The 17,595-nt window shown below is 40.6% G+C and overlaps 1 protein-coding gene across 6 annotated transcripts in view; it reads left to right on the top strand.

The window, feature by feature from the left end:
- The window catches only part of LOC126406274 (collagen alpha-1(XIX) chain-like), a 144,808-nt gene that overhangs the window by 120,912 nt on the left and 6,301 nt on the right, over positions 1-17,595 (top strand). For 5 of the 6 annotated variants that reach the window (XM_050070428.1, XM_050070430.1, XM_050070429.1 and 2 more), the window contains 10 exons: positions 1,088-1,141; positions 3,685-3,729; positions 4,048-4,092; positions 4,190-4,252; positions 4,692-4,727; positions 6,295-6,339; positions 6,859-7,002; positions 7,967-8,033; positions 8,140-8,277; positions 11,644-11,721. In XM_050070428.1, coding sequence (XP_049926385.1) covers positions 1,088-1,141; positions 3,685-3,729; positions 4,048-4,092; positions 4,190-4,252; positions 4,692-4,727; positions 6,295-6,339; positions 6,859-7,002; positions 7,967-8,033; positions 8,140-8,277; positions 11,644-11,721 — 715 coding nt within the window. Of the gene's footprint in view, positions 1-1,087; positions 1,142-3,684; positions 3,730-4,047; positions 4,093-4,189; positions 4,253-4,691; positions 4,728-6,294; positions 6,340-6,858; positions 7,003-7,966; positions 8,034-8,139; positions 8,278-8,716; positions 11,431-11,643; positions 11,722-17,595 lie in introns of those variants that run through there. The other variant, XM_050070432.1, reaches the window with a different exon arrangement.

Raw genomic sequence — 17,595 nt, 5'->3', positions numbered from 1 at the left:
TGTCTCTGTGGTTCTCTACAACATAAGTCAATACACCCTCAAGCCTGAGCACTTAACCACTCTCAGTAGAACTCCAACACACAGCGAAAAAATGATCATGTCTCCTGCAAATATGAAACTGTTGTACCATATTGTCTTGCCAGTGGGAACCTATGAACTCTCTCTGCACTTCAAACGCCCTTCCCCCCATACTAACGCCCGCAAACAATCCAGGTAGACACAGAAACAATTCAACGCTTCACCCATCAACTTGAATTCTTTATTCTCATGGGGCCAATTGCATTTTTTATTGTTTTGTTGCACAGTGATTTTTCACCAGGATGTTAATTTGACATTTTAATAAATTGTGCGAGCAGCTCTAGTGCTGTGGTGGAATTGCCCCAATCCGTCTCACAGCTGATCCTCTGGCTGGCCCACTCTCCCCTTAGTCGCACTCGCTTATTCATGACAATCTACATGTGTGACAATTACCTGCACAATCCGTCTATGTCAGCGCCCGGTGCCCCTCTATTCTGTGTAATGGCATTTCTCCATGGCAGCTTGAGCAAGATGAGGTAGATAGAGGCCATCACTTGCTCCAGCACTGGGAATGGGTCTCTATTTTTAGTGCAGAAAGCAAGTCTGATTGTGATTGTCAAATGGGGCTCTTTTACTATCCCATCTGTAGCCTACAAGGTGTGACAGCATGTGTCGTAGATCATATAATATAATACACTCAGGTTGAAGTATCGTCCTCTTAGGATTAACTTCATATTGACGCGTGAAGGGTTGTATTAATATGTCACGGAGAATATCAAGAGGAGAGGTGAAAATGTGCAAAATCTTGGCTCCTGCAGAATTTAATTTACTCGCCTTTATATAGCTTTGATCTATATTTGCTTGTTAATGCGTAATGTTTACTGACAGCCTTGTAATAATACCATGTCACCTTTTAGTAGCTCATCACCAAACTCACCCTCCCATTGAAGACTGTGAGACAAAAATAGCATCATTCGTGGTTGCAAAAAGGGGAACTAACAACCTTTAGTCTATATCAGCAGTGACTTTTATGTCTTGATGCAGTGGGTGGTGTGTTTTTCTCTCACAGGGGGAACCAGGGGCCATGGGATTACCAGGGCTTGAAGGGCTACCCGGTGCCAAGGTAAGCAACAGTATCGGTCCAAAGAAGTGTCTCTTCTGCCGTGACCTAACCTGATTACAAAGTGGGAAAAAGTGCTTTCACAGTACAGACCACTTGATGTGTTAATTTCTAAAATGCAATACCCAGCTACAAAACCATATATAAAAAAGGTTTCTGTGTGAAAGTGAAACACATTATAGATTCCTGTTGAAGATATGAGTCAACCTAAGGGAAAATAATTATGTGTAGAATTCAATCACTAATATTGACTGAAGAAATCTCTGGCTGAGGTCTTAGAACTGGATATACAGTAATGCTACAACAACTTGGAGCCAATGCGTTCATGTAATACTTATAGAAGTATTTCACTGCACAATTTCAAACTACAGTTAAATGGTAAGCTAAAATATGGTTCTGAAAACATTTGAGAAATAGACAACACAGCTCACAATCTTCGTTCATATTTGATCAGCACTGCCTAGTTTTATTGTTTGATCTCAGTTTTTTCATCCATTTTACAATACAGGAAACAGTATGCCCACTTTCAGTGTACAAATTCTCATATTACAGCCAAACAGGGCACTAAAATGTGGTTCTTAAGACATTTTAGGTGATTTTAGGCAATGCAGCGAAATAATCTTGATTTATATTTGATCAGTGCTGTCTAGTTTCACAGACTGATCACAGTTTGAGAGGGAGAGGGGCGGGTATCTCTCTCAATCTGCATCTATACTCTTTGAGTCCGTGGTGGCAGGCATATGAAAATGCAGAAGTGCAATGTGTAGTTTGTAGGAGTGTAAATCAGCAGTTTCATCATGATACGATATTATATCAGTTCTTTGGACAATCATATGATAGTTGACGATATTAAAAAGTCTGCCACGATACGATTTTGAATTGAAGTGATTTAAGGTCGTGCGATTGATATGAGACAATATTATCTGCCCATTTAACACAGTCTGTTACAGAAGAAGCTGCCACTCCTTTTTTTTATGCTTTTGGCCAAAAACGATAAAAACAACACATAATGAATGTTAGTAATTGTAACGGCTTAAGTGCAGTAAAGTTCACTTTAAACTGTCTCCATTAACACACATAAACCAGCACATGGGATAATTTAACCTTCAGGGCTCTCTGCCAGAGAGGCCTTTCTGGAGGAAATGTTTTCATTTTAACTCATACCATCATCTGTTTCCTAAAACTTGAGGTCTATATGGTTTAAAGCCCTGAAGGCTAACTTCTCCCAACAGCCATAAAACATGGACTAACAACAACATCGTTTAACAGAAGTATCAAATTCAGCTCAGTAATAATCGTCAAAGTTCATAGACCAGAACGATTGTTTTTTGCTAGTCACCTTTAGCTTAAGCATGTTTACATTGCATAAATTAGCCTAGTGGCTCATAGACCTTTTTTTCCTCTACTCACAGCTTAACAAATTACTTCTAACGTTATTATTTTTCTCACTCACCGTTGGTTTAAGTCACTGCATCTCCTGACAGAATCTCTAGCAGCTAGTGTTACTATAGTGAGATGTTAGCAGAGTGAGATGTCCGACCAGACAGGAAACGTTAGGTCATGTTTTATCTTGAAACAGCATCGTTTATGTATGGCATATGATTTGTCTGTTGAACTGTATTTTCTCCGAAATCCAAAATATCTCCACGCTGATGATTTATTCCCGAGTAAATAACATTATCCTCATTGTTTTTCTCTTGGCTTCTTGCCATCTGCTTGCCGCTGTTTGACGTTGACACAGACTTTCACAATTAAAGCAGATCCTAAAAATTACACTTTGCATCGATGACTTTGGATCATTGATTTTTTAATTGATATATCAATGCAGATTGATGGATTGTTACACCCCTAGTAGTTTGGGCAACAGCCCTAAGGTTAGCAAAAATCGGGCAGATGATGGATGAAGTGAAGGTGAGCAGGGACATCTGGGTGCTGATAAGATGGAGGGAAGTTTACCACAGTTCATTGACACATACTACCCACATTCTTATGACACAAAGCTGGTTGAAAATCAGCAGAGTGTGTCTTTAACTGTCTGCACAGTGAACTGCTGCTATTGGACAAATAGCAAGTAGTTTCTTAGAGGAACAAAACTACTCCCGCATGCGACTTCACAACTTCCCACATCTGAATTTGTATGGATTGACAGTGTGTGACTGTGTATGCTGTGTGTGTGAGTGTGTCTTGAGAGGTGGAAACATTTGATTTTCTGTGACATTCGCAGTAATTTATCCTTTAGGGAAATACTGTCAAAGGTGTGACATATGCAAAAGGTTTGCTGTTGAAATATGAAGAAGTCTTAAGTTCATAAGGAGGTTGTTTATCATTACTCCCTGTTTGTGATTTTTCTAAGTAAAGACTTGTGTTTAAAGTGTTTGAGCCTGCCTGCATTGCATTTGTCCAAACAGTGAGGAGCCCAGGAGCATCCATTATACACAGGTTGAGGCAGTTACAGATATCAGTATCTATGGGTTTGCCTGAAGGTGATTTATGTGTGTTCTTTATGATATGTCTATGTCATCTATCTGACACAATGTTTCCCTCAGGGTGATATTGGTTTGCCTGGTCCGCCTGGGATAATAGGTCCTCCAGTAAGTATTTCTTTTTTCGATTAATTTACGCCAACTCACACTCCTTGATGAATCATCTGTGTTCTTTAAGTCCGCTGCTGGCAACAAGTCGATGATGTTTCATAAAGCACACAGAATAGCAGCCATCAAAACACAAGTCCCATAACACAGCACGGCTTGGATTAATATATGCCTATGGTCTGTTCAGTGGATTCTCTGTGAAGCTATAGTAGACTGGTTGGTATATTATGAACAGGAGGCTGCAAAGGTGCTGTAGATATGACACCATTGAGGACCTGTCAAACACAGTCTGTTCTCTTCCTGTGTTGTGATTGACAGGGGAAACCCGGCGCTCGTGGAGAGTCAGGGATCCCAGGAGAGCCGGTGAGACTCAGCCTCTAACTCTCTTTGAGCTGTCAATCCACATGTCTTTCCTTTGTCACCACCGACTGACACATCGGCTGTCTCTGTTCTCTGACAGGGTGAGAGGGGGCCGCTCGGAGAGACAGGATTCCCAGGGCCCGAGGGACCCCAAGGTGTACCTGTAAGGATGCTACATGAATTCTGTTGCTCTTCCTTATATAATCACTACTACATGTTGCCAAAGCACCTTCTAGCAATGTCCAGGCTGGAAATATGGCTTCGAATAACAACCTGCTGCTTTACATCAGCAGGTTGTTTTAACATTATATAGGAGAAAAAAAGGACATGATTCAAGGACAATATGGATAAATATGTTATGTTAGTGATCACTTGTCCTGTAGATGATTACAATCCTCTATGTAATTACCATCAGAGATGGTTTCTGTAATTTTCCCTGTAAGCGCACAATGGAACAGTGTTCGCACAGCAATCAGGATCATTATCCCTTGGTTGAGATATCTCATTAACTGTGGAGATTACTAGGAGTGCAACAGTGCTGATCCAATCGAAGGTGGGAGCTGATACAAAATGTCTTTGTTTGTGTTGCACTGCTTGAGCAGGGGAGACCTGGGAAAGATGGAACTCCTGGATACAAGGTGAGTTGTGCGAACGCACTGCAAATCCCCTTATAGAAAGTGCTTTACATCAGCCGAGCTACTGAAAGATGGCACAGCAGATTTTTATCCCCCCACCCCCCGAGCTACAGTAAAGCATCCTGAGTGCATTAAACCTATTTGCATATTTGAGATTTTAACGATAAAAACTAAATGAAATCCTGCAGATTTAAGGCTTTGTTGACTTTTAGTCTTTTTACCCTAATTATACAGTTAATGCTTTCAGGCAATGATAAAATGTTTGTAATAGAGGCCAGTAGACACTTCGATTAAATATGCATTTTCCTGTCTGTTGAACCTGGCTAAAATTGAAACAAATACTGCGGCAAAGTGTGCTTTTAGGTGACTGATCAAATATATTATACACTATTTACTTCATAATCACACAGAATGGCCTCACAGCATGTAGCGCAGATCTGCTTTGAATAGCCATTACTAACACATTATACAGTCTAATACCAAACTGGTTTGACTATGGCTATTACTGTTTTGCTCTCTGATTTGCAAGATTTTTTTAATGACAACCCCAACAGTTTGTTTTCTTCTCATTATTGAATATTCCTCCACCAAAATCTCAGCATTGCATACAGCCCTTCTACAGTTTTATCCTCATGTTTTTTCTGCCATGGTGCCTGACTTTTCGGTGGGGCAACAGTGCCATCTAGCAGGTGGCTTTGCTCCTCTACCCGCACTCCTTGCACACTGCTTTGAGGTTTAATGTAATGCTCAGGGAAGCACATTTCAGTGGGCAAGATGATAGATTTAAGCCTCCCATCAGGCATTGGGGAATACAGAGTACTGCAGATTAAAGCAGGCAGGGGAGAACGGCATCACAAAGAGATGCCCGTTTTAAAACCACATCATGCCAGATTGTCTTTTGCATGGCTTCTGTAATCCAGCAGGAAATTGATACAAAGATGCTCCCAGAGGTATTGCTGTGAGCACGGTAAAGGGAAGCAATGAGGAGTGACAGGGAGGGATTGGAAGACACAAGATGTTGTGACACGAAGCCAGAGACAGGTATTTTCTCTCCCCAGCTCCTCCATACAGTAGAGACAGCTGATGGGGGAAAGCAGGCGTTTCTCAAACGAAACAGGAGTGATGCAGAGGAGCCGTGACATTGCAGAAGGTGAAACACTGTACAGGGAGATATTATACAAGCAATACACCTGAGCTGAGTAAGAAGCAATCAATGCACAGTCATCTGAAAAGTGTACATTTCTCAAAGTCAAGTAATTCAAGAAAAAAAAGCTTGCTCTTGGGTTTTTTTTTCTTCACGCAACAGAACAGAAAGTTCTGCAAATATTAGAGTAGATATGAGCAATATGTCAATATGATGGGTTCAAATAATAAAAAATCCCTGCTTCATATATACAGATTTCAATATTGGAGTATTATGTGTGCCCCTGCGTGCTCCTGAACATTAATACTTGGTGTAGAAAAGCTTCAGGGTCAGCATAATTTCTTTCTCCAGTTATTCAAATGCTACTTCTTTACCTGTCTTTTGTAACCACAAAGCCTTAAAATATGTTTATCTGCTTCTATTAAGGGATCCACAGGAGCAACAGGGGACAGAGGATCCAAAGGAGAACGTGTAAGTAGCATCATCCCTTTTTTTTCCTAAAAAGAAGCTGTTTTTATGACTCAGACTATATTGCAGGAAAAATGTTTTGATGAATAGTAATGAAAGTCTTCACTTCAGCACAAATATGACTAATCCCCACAAGCACGTAAGCACTAGATAAAGGCATTTAACGCTCAGTGCAGTTTCCTATTGTATTTGCAAGGCAAAATTAAAGAGCTCTGTCACACTTACGCGGTAATCTATTGCAAATAGAGGATGTGAAATGAGGTTTTAGCTTTACAGTTGGCAACAAAACCTCAGGACAGGTGACTGACTGGACACATTAGGAGAAATGAGTCAGTGTGCACAGCATGTTACAGTAAAGTCATACAGCTCTGTGTGAGTCAGGCCTGAAAATAGTGACTGTGGTACAGCTTATGGCAGCCAGGAAGTGCAGTTTTCATTGTTAAACTGTAGAACTCAACCAGATCTAAACTAGTACTATATTATATAAAGCTGAGACATTATATCTGGGCTTTTTTACTGCAGGGGGATCCAGGGATTCCCGGAGAAAGAGGTGTACAAGGCGAGAGGGGTCGTGCAGGAGATCCTGGCCCGATTGGACGTATCGGACCACCAGGCCAAAAAGGAGATCCTGGCCCTCCGGGACATTTGGGGAATGTACACCTCTTGGTAGGTTGTACATTTGCAGATAGCTCTGATCGAACAAAGACTACCCCACACCCCCCAACCCCCAACCCCCCACCGCACCCTTATGATTAAAACCGTTATCAGCCCACTTCCCTCCTGAGCTTGTGTAACTAGCTCAGTTATCGTTCCCCATATGGAAAATGGTGCAGCTACAGATTTCTGCATGAAACATCAAACAAGGCTGTGCAAGGGAGGTTGCTGTTCTCTTTTTCTGCTCAACGCTTCCCACTCCTCATCCAGGCGCAACAGAAGGTCAGGGAGGGAGAGAGATGGAGACAGAGAGAAAGACAGAGATATGTGGGCGTGCCTAGAGCTCTGCAGAGCAGTAAAAACACCTCCGTGTGTCACAGACATTTTACACATACTGAATGCAGTCACAACAGTTATATAACATTCATAGCAGAGATGGAAAACTGTTTGGAAAGATTCAAGGTCCAAGGCTACTATTATTTGCCCTGGAAAACTCAAAACAGTGTTTGAGTGGCAGAGCATATATTGTTATATATTTCTTGTGATGATACATATATTTGGAGACATATAGAGCTGTTATGAGAAGCTACGTGTTTCTTCCTGAGCACGGAGTGCATAACTATAGAATTGGACAGAAAGTAACACCAAGAAGTCTCTTTATAGAGTCATAATATCTCATTTAATATTCCCACACTGAATCTATTTTATTTCTAGCTGGATTTGAGGCGCAGATATGTTATTATAATGCAAGGTGGGATTTCATTGCATCGTTGGAACAGAAAAAAATCAGCAGTAATCTTTCCTCACTGCCACTGTTTTCAACACAGATGGTTTCCACAAACAGTGCACTGGAGATCTTGAAGTTGAGATACATGTCAGGCATCAGTTTGATTTTCCTGCAGTGATAACTACTGTGTCTATTCTGTTGCCGGTTCACTATCAATCAAAGATGTTTTCATTCTTCTCCACTCCACAGAGTGATCCCAGCTTCATGGACGAACTCAAAGTGTTCATCAAACGTGAAGTGTTGAAGGTCTTCGAAGGTACAAATTGTTCCAAATTAATCTTACATGTTTTCCAGCTGTCTTTATTCCCACTTTTTTCCTGCGTTCTGAATGTGATTTTTTTTTTCTTTTTCTCACCTTGCAGAGAAGCTATCGAGCGCTGCCATGCTGCAGAAGACACCTGCAGGGATCTTAGCTTCACAGGGCCACGGGCCTCCAGGACCTCCTGGAAAGGATGGATTACCAGGCCCTCCAGGAGAGCCCGGGCCTCCTGGTCCTCAAGGTGAGAGCTCAGGCTGCCAAACTGAACTGCGGGACATTAACACCACCTCAGAAAAATAACCACTTTTGGAATAGGAATTAGAAATAACACTTTTAACCTTTGATTGCTCAGAACTATTGGAGACAATCAATTAACCCTTTGTTATCTAATGTAATTGTAATGTACCGTATGTGTGTAGACACGCCATATGTGTTTAAAAACACCAAGTAGTCCAACTACAATATGCTGTACCACACATATATTAAGCAGGCAGTATCTACTATTGTGAAAGCTGCAGGTTGACATGAACTAGAGTGAACCGCACAGCCTTCAGTTAAAGATGTTTTTCTGTATATAAAGAGCTGGGATGAAATATTGAAGCTGGATTTGGGGTGGGGGCACCAATATAGGTTGACACATGTATTTTGTAGGGATTCATGGGTATTTTTCTCTTGCTTAGACCCGTATATCAATGCAGACTGAGGGGCGGGAAGCAGAGGAAAGGCCAGGAGTGTGGTGCACAGCGGCTCTCTGGGAAATATGAAGACAAACGAAGAATTGGCTGTGAATAAGAGAAAGTATTATCAGTGTGGACAGGAAAGAGCCCCAGTATTGATATCTCACTCCAGGAAAGAAAGCTTCTAAAGTAGAAAAGGAGCATAGTCAGGAAAGAGGGTGGACGCTCTTTATCAAACTGATACAACTTTCCGACTGCTCATACAACAGTAATGGTTTGCTGGTCAGGCTTTATACCTCAAACTTGCTTAGAATTGTGTTGTGTCCGCAGCAGAACTACGGTGTCTTAACTTTTTGAAGAGGAGGAGTGTGTTACACGTTGGTGCAGATCAAAGCACCGCTGCATTGGCCTTTCTCTTTGTATCTACCTCACATTATTCAAGACCATTTACACTTTAACCCACTGCTATAATTTAAAATGCTGCTTTCCTTCATGAATAATGTAGCTAAAGTAGGCCACTACTCATTTGTGCTGTGTTAATGCCGTTTGCATTACACATGTCTTGGATTTTGTTTAGCTTGTTTTATTTTTTTATGCTTCCAAAGAGTGTTTTATAGGTGATTCATAATGCAGCTTTGCAATAAATATTTATTGAAAATAAAGAGGAAAGTTTTTTTCCCTTGATAAATCAAAAATTCAACAACTTCTTAATTTTTTCTTTGTTGACTTGTGCCTCCACTCAGCTGGGGAGAGAGTTTGGGGTAATATTTCCTCATTATTTCTCGTCATCCTCCGCTGGAGACTGTGCTCCTCTGGAATATCCAACTTGACTTCTTCTCCAATATGCCAAAATGATTTGTTTATGGAGAAAAATAACCCCTCTGTTGCATTCTTTTCTTTTTTTCCTCATGGTTTGATTTCACATGGGTGAAAGTCTCAAGCTGTTAGAGAATACCCATAAGGACGCATGTTGAAGAGCATCATTTCTTTTTTTGTTGTTTTTTTTTCTTTTCCCTTCCCTGTGTTGTAATTGAGTGCTCATTTATCATTCTATTCATCTTTAACTTTTGAGAGCGTAATGAAAAGACTCACTGATGTAAGTCATTGTGTTTAAGTGCATTTCATAAATTCTACATTTTGTTGTTTTAACATTAATTTTTAATTTTGTATTTCTGTGTATTTATTAATAGTGACTGATACAAAATGTCTTTTATTATATCAGGCTGTAAACCTTGTGTTTGAGAGCTGCTCTGTTTTGTGCTGTGCAATATGGAAATATCAGTAAACATCCCGCAGTAATTGGTCTTTGATGGAGCAGCTGCTCAAAGAAAGGTGTTTTTTTCTTCTTCTTTTTTAAGACATAGCATGAATGAATAGATGCTGCTGTTAATACTGTTTACAACCGTGTACAACAGGTGCGGGGCTGCAATCTTATCAATCAAACATGAAAAACCCTCTTAGGCAATATTATTTTCTATTAACGTATTTTGTCCATTAGTGCCCCTAGAAAAAAAATTGTTTTCAACCAACTGCAGCCGCAGCATGGCGTTTTCGATTTATCAGAGTGCACCAATCCAGCGTGCCACCCAAGCTTATTGCCCTGTGTGCTATTCAGTATTTTTTTTGCTTAAGGTACAGTGCTCTTTTCTCCATGGAACGTCTCCTCCCTGAATGAATGCCCCAGGCTCTGTGAGTGTTGAAAGAAGTCTCATTATTGCGGCAATGTGTGGATAGCCCCTCTCTCTTTGAGACTCGGTTTTGGAGCATTCATAAGCCTTTTTTTCTGAGATTTTCTCTGACATGCAAGTGTTGAAGCGTTTCCCCTTTGGGCCAGGCGGTGCGATGCTTGATACTCCTGTCAATGTTTCTGATGCACTCCATGCAACCGCTGGTCCTGAGACTCCATTACTTTAAGTGCCTCATGGGGAAATATTTTTGCAGCCCCTCAAATTCTTCCTTGGTGTGCTGTAAAGACCGACCGGCTTTGCATGGCGTGAGAAAGCCTTTGAATAACATGTTTGTGTGCCTATTGTTAGAAGCAATGCACTTGATGGCCTGACTTGAGGATTATTGCAAATGCTTTGATTTTTTTTTATTTTTTGCTCATCAGCCAGACTAAGCATGTCCTTGTGTTCATCTCTGCTTGTTTTTTGAACGTAGAGGTAATCATACAGCAGCCAATCCACATCAGAGAAAAGACTGGACATAATTTCAACATGAGATGTTCTAGTTTTCTCTCTGTGGTCAAACAGAAAAAAAGCTTTATGATCATGTTTTTGCTCTCCAAGTGAATTATGTTTCTGAATCCAGTTGTAACAAATAGACATGATTGTTTTCTGCATCTGTTTGTTTTCAGTAGAATAAATCATTTTATTAGGCCTATCTATTCACTCTCTGAATGCCTTTAGTGACCCACATATCTGACCCACGATTGAAAAAAAAGCCTCTTTGCTCTGTTTTGAAATCTTCAAAGACGTGTGGCCCTATTGTTGTTAGAAAGCTGTACAAGCCCACGTCGCCTCCTTCTTCGAAGACCAACGTACAGATGGCTTGTTTGATGATTTCCATTCTGACAGGATATCAGTATGTCTTTTATTATTCAAAGGTTTGGGACTGGAACTGGGAATCCAGAGTAGCCAGTTTCTACATCAAATCACCAAAGCTGTTTTTCTCAAAATATGTGCAGACTTGATGCCTGAAATTGCCATCATGTTGGTGATATTTATATCATCAAGAGGCTAATCTGCACGAGTCCCTGGACAGATATAAAGGTTTGCGAAAATGTGTCCTCATCTTGACAGTTGGATTTTAACATGTTGTGGCATTTGTACTAATCTTACTAACTGTCCTACAGCGCTCTGTAAACGTGACACCGCACACTTTATATTTGCAGTATTAGTACTCAGCCAGAGTTTTATGTCTGTCTCCAGGGTACAGGGGTCAGAAGGGGGAGCGAGGCCAGCTTGGTTTGGGGTTACCAGGAGACCCAGGACCCATGGGGCCACCAGGTAAGAGACATCTTAATTTGATGTTATTTATGTGTTTTGAAGTGTCAAATGGAGGCTTGACCCAGTGTTTGAGCAAACAACGTGCAAGAAAGGAAGCAGTTGGAGACTATTTTATTGACTGCATATTCATAAAACAACTTACATCAGCACATATCAATATGTTTAAATTAACAATGGATCAAATAACTGTGTAGATCAGACCTCAAGTGAATCACGTATGTGTCAAATTTGTAAAAAAAAACAAAACACTTTACTTTAAAAGATAGTGAATTTCCAGTGTACAGCTTCAATTTGAAGTGCTGTTTCCTGCTGTAGATGAGTGACTAACGGACAGCTACTTGACAGAGACAGCACACTAGCTCGACGACATGGCCAAATGCAAGTAGGACGCTTGATATATTATGTGTCCTGTACCTTAATCTAATGACTAAGGAGAAATCTGGACCCTGTGGCTGGACCAGTTGGGAACCACTGGTGTAGAATGAAAAAGGTCAGTCACTGTGACAAACCAAGCAGCAACCTCAGGGCTTAAAAATTTAGCAAATGCAGAAGTGTCAAAATTACAGTTCCTTGAATGGCCACTTGAGGCTGACCATAGACCCCTATGTAAAAATGCCCAACTTCAGCAGAAACATTTTTACAGCCTGGTACAAAAAACATGTTTAATCTATATAGTTAATTTCCACCTTCATGACAACGGTTTAGAGGGTGAATTTTTTATATAACTCACCCATTTACATGTTATTTAGCCCTCTTTGAGTGACAGGCTGTCTGTTAGGTGTCACCACAGTCAGCCAGTCAACTTGTTGCTCCTCCACAGCTCCATCCTGTTGTCCAAATATGGTCACTTCTGGCTCCAAAAAGCTGGGATAGGGATGGCCAAAATGCCAAACTGGAGACACTGGTGAACATGGAGTGGCATTATGCTGCTTAAAAGAGATATTTCCCTTAGGTGTTGGTGGAGACCAAAACAGAGCTAAAATGAGAGTAAATGTGGAGTTAGATTCATCAGGTGAAAACACAACTCCAAATTACTGCAGCAGTTGCTCTTTATCTGCCATAATGTGTTTATAATGTCATTGTTGTGTTTACAGCTTGTTGTGCTGCCTCCCAGTAGTCAAAAATGTATTAATGCTGCTTTAAATCTTAATTCTAATGAATGAATGAATTTAAGCAGTGTAAACATAATATTGATTTTAATGATTTTTAGAACCACTCAAGAACCATTAGCCATAGACCAGTAAATCATACAGAAGTTCAGTATTCAAAGAGCACTCCTGGCAGTCATAGTTCAATTATACCACATTTGTCACAGAATGACCCGCACTTCATTGACAGTCCTCTCACCATATCTGTCAGTTTATCAGTTTTCATACCTGTCCACCAAAAGGCGGGAGTTGTAGCGCATCTCACAATAATATCTGAGAACTTTTGTACTGTTAAGCCTCAAACCTCAAATTCGATTTCAGCCTTCATTTAATATCTCAGCATGCTGGAGATAAACACAACTCCCAGATGGCATTATGTTTTCTAAAAACTCACCCACTGCTGTGATACAAATGGGACCACAGTAGAGGACAAATTGTTGCAGTGACAGAGCAATGACATTTGTTCTGTAAAAAAGAAGCCCAGCTCAGTGATGTCCTGAACAAAAGTTTCCCTGAACACAACCCAAGATGTCAGCTTGTCCCCTGCTCCTGTGAACTAAAAAATAACTCCAAGTACCCCGACGGGAGTGATGAGAAGTGGGATTACCTCACTGACTTCCAGCATGTGACAGCAGGAGTATATCATTGCACCCTAAAGTCACTTATCCAACTATGTATGTGCATAATGCATGTGTAGGGCAAAGGGAACCTGGCTGTCCTCTGGAGAGGACAAATCACAGCTGTTGAAAGACATCTCTTGGGACGCACCGTGATAGGAAGCACCTTCGGAACAACTGGTGGGGTTAGACTCCAGCTATATTCACATCTTGGATATAGTTGAAAAGTTGAACAGATTCCTACAGTATGAGTGTGCAGGGCCACTGCATTGATTTAACAAGTCCCTATACAACAGGAGATTATTTCTACCAACCAAACTTTCCGATACTTGGCCATCATAATGAGGGACAGCTCGAAGCTGTTGAATTCCACATAGAGCAGGTTCCCTATGGACCACCTCAGGTTCTTGGAGACGTATGAGTCACATAGGGAAGATTCTTCAGTGGGTCTCATTAGGATGTTATAACAATGGCAAAAGGCTGGGAACATCTCAGTGAATTAAAGTAATTTCAAGTAACGCTAGTGTCACCTCTTTGTGCTCTAATAGACTTTGGTAGTGCTGATGTCATGCTCGCCTGTAGTGCTAATTAGCAGCATCAAGCTAGCAGCTATAAGTAGCTACTAATGACTGTATATAGAGATGGATAATGCATCTCCACTTCCTCCCACTGTACAAAAATGAAGCCAGATATCCTGGATACAGGCTTGTGACATCATTTGGAGCCAGAGTGTGCACAGCAGCAGTCTCTGCAGTATCGAGTTCCTGGGTGTATACCCAACCAACCAATCGTGAGAAGCGCCATTGATTGTGAGCACACCAACTGGTAGACACAGTTGTCAATCATGTCGTCAAACCCCCTTTTTATAGCATGAGAAAACTAATTGAAACCAAACTTATAAAAAAAATGAACACTTGAACAAACATCAGCATGATAAGAGTTACCCCAAAAAAAAATTGAGTTTTAGTTTGATCCTTGATCCATCTGCTAACATCAAGAGGGCGGGTTTTATTACCTATATTGCAGCCAGCCACCAGAGGGTGATTGAGATGTCTTGGCTTCACTTTTGGGGAGCTGTCATGTCCTCCATCTTTAAATAGAGTCCAAGAGAGCCATCTAAAGTTGCCAACTGAACAAAGAGATTTTACAAAGAAAACAAAATTGATAATAACTGTGCACCTTTGCTCTGTTAGTGACAGTACAAACCACCACAGCACTTTGGACAGATAGTGTGAGAGCAGTTTAGCAGGAGATGGATGTGACAATGATGAAAAGGGCAAGTTGTGTTTTCAGAGGCAGGGAAAGGACAAGGCTGTTCCTGCGATTCCTTTTGTATGACTGTAGAGGAGGCGGGGCTCCCTGGAGCTGTGACTGGTCTGACGGATGTAATGGGCACTCCTGTGGCTGGACTGCAGGGGATTTTTATTTCTTTATTTATTTACAGGCTTACAGGGATTCATCGCACTGAGCATGTTGTCACTGGTCTTTTTGTTTGTGTGTTGTATGGACAGCATATGAGAGACAGTGAAGCAATGTGGACTGATTTCCACGTCAACAAGCTGTTGCTAAGTAACATAAGATTCTAATGTCTCGTCTGTTGTGATGACCTCGCCATATTAGAGAATGAGGAAATGTGCTTTTTCTGTCCTTCATTCTACAGTGCAATTAAAGTATTCATTAAACATCTTAAAAGTGCTTGCTGGTGTGAAAGGTTGCTGTCGAAGTTAAGCCATGTTAGGTGAAATTAATAATGTTAAGGAGACTTTAGGGCAGGATTAATATCACAATATAATATTAATTAGAATGCTTTTGTAGTATGGATTTGACAAATTTATTTAAAATACTAACAGTAGCCCACTTAATGATTTATTGATATTAACTGCAGTTAACTGTGTTCCACTTTTACAATGTGTATACTTCAGTAATAGTATAACAACCTGAACCAGGCTCTGGAAGAAATATCTGGTGAGGATATAAAGTATAGTAAGCAGAATTCATTTTAGGTAGAAGCACAATGTGCTGCATGGCATGTGCAGTTGCAGCCACAAACACGATGTGGAAAGTGAGGATAAAACATCAGACATAAGTAAACACAGTTAAAAAAAAAGACATAAATAAAACATGTGAAGACGCTGGGATAAAAATTAAAAATAATTAAGATCAGCAACCGACCAGTGAGAATTAATAAGGCATTAAAACCATTAAAAAGTAAGAGTAAAATTAAATTAAATCAAATAATAATAAAGGCTGGCAGCTGGCCAATAAAAATGATAAAAAGCATGAGTTAAAACAAATAAAACAAGTAAGAATAAAATAAGATAAAATTATAATTAAGCCAGACTACTGAAAGGCGCAGTAAAAAAAAAAAAAGGATGTTTTCACTTTAATTTTAAAGGATGATAGCGCTAGAGCACACCTAACATGTTTGGGTTGGATGTTCCAGCAGCTTGAAGCATAAAAGCTAGAGGCAGTTTCACGAATTTGGGGGAAACCCAGGGAACAACCAGACGGCCTGTGTAGTGTAGAGCTTTGGATTAAAACCAGTCATATAGGAAGATTGGCAGCCATACCCTTATTTTTTGGGGTTGTCCCAAATTGTAATAATATTTCAGGGACATTCAGGCAGAGAAGAAGCAAATTATGGGAGTAGCTCTACCTCTAGAGCCAGCAGTCTTTACACTGGGAGAGATTCCAGACGATATAGACACCAAACACCAGACACATTTGCTTGAGATGTTGCTGTTGGTTGTAAAGACGATGATTACAGTGTTATGGATAAGTGTAAAGCCACCAACTTTACAACAATGTGTATATTTGATGGAAAGCATGACAGCCAAACTCCAACTAAGGACTGATGCTTTTAACATTAAGTGGTCTATGTGTAAGCATCGTACATACTGATGTGACTGTGATTGTGTCTAAATACACATATAGTGGTGGTACAGTGATGAATTAATCGAGATTTCCTTTGAACTTCTCTTCTTTACTCTCCAGAGTTTCACAACTAGCAGAGAAGTGTCTGGTTAAACATATGAGTGATTGTATATTACTTAGAATGAGGTTACTTGGGTGCCTGTGTCTGTAGGCCCTTTTACACTGCGTGTTTAAGGTGGGAATTTTGTAATGCCGCCTCGCCGTGCTGTATAAAAGCTACAATTGCAGACACAAGGACTGTTGTCACGCCTCCGAACCGGAAACTGGGGTAGTAACAGCGCCAAAATGATGTCTGTATTAGGACTACCAGCAAGACGGGATTATGGGTGGCACGGGTGTTGTGTGTGCGATCCACTCCGGGAGCTTTAAAAAGGAACTGATAGCAGTTAGGGCCTAACTCAGAGAAGAAGAACAGCAGCCAAATATGTGCACAAATTGGGAAAACAATGAGGTCCTGGAGAGACTGTAAATGATTGTTATCGCCAAGTTAAGGCCATTGTTATTGTTTATAAAGCACTGTCGACGCATGTGTCATATGTCACAGTGGAGGCTGATGCTGTTGTGTTACATGTTACACCTGTCATGCCTCTTATGATTTAGCAATGCCGGCATGCAGTCTAAAGTCTCAGAAGGGGGCAGCATGATGCCGCCGTCATTTGGTTCTGTGTAAAAATGCAAAGGCAGCATAAAGAAGGGACTTGATAGCAACCCTATAGTGCTATATCAAAAGGTTGTTAAATAGGGCTTGTGATACAAATGTGAACAGAACCTGAATAAGATCGATGCGATGCTTTCATTTGTTGTTTATTCCTGAAAACTTGTGGCCCCGACCGCCCGGTTAAGAGAAATGAGGAGTCAGCTGTCATAAAAAAAAGTCAACAAGTCACTGTAACCACGAGAGGTCCTTGATCATACAGTCATAAATCAACACACAAAATATTAGGCTGATTGGTCCAGCAGTTTGCAAGACATACTGCAGACAGAAAGATTTGCACACACACACACACACACACGACCAAACGTGATCCCCCAGTTGCCTACAGCTGGCATAAATGATAATGAAAGTTAAGTATAAAAACAGAAACAGTCATATATTACTTTGTACCGTACATGTGACTCTACTGAATGATGATAAAGTGCAGCTCAGTGCAGGAATTAATAATGTTTAATTCTCT

Source organism: Epinephelus moara, chromosome 19 (assembly GCF_006386435.1).
Source record: "Epinephelus moara isolate mb chromosome 19, YSFRI_EMoa_1.0, whole genome shotgun sequence".
Lineage (NCBI taxonomy): Eukaryota > Metazoa > Chordata > Actinopteri > Perciformes > Serranidae > Epinephelus > Epinephelus moara.
This window is presented reverse-complemented; position numbering and strand designations above follow the sequence as displayed.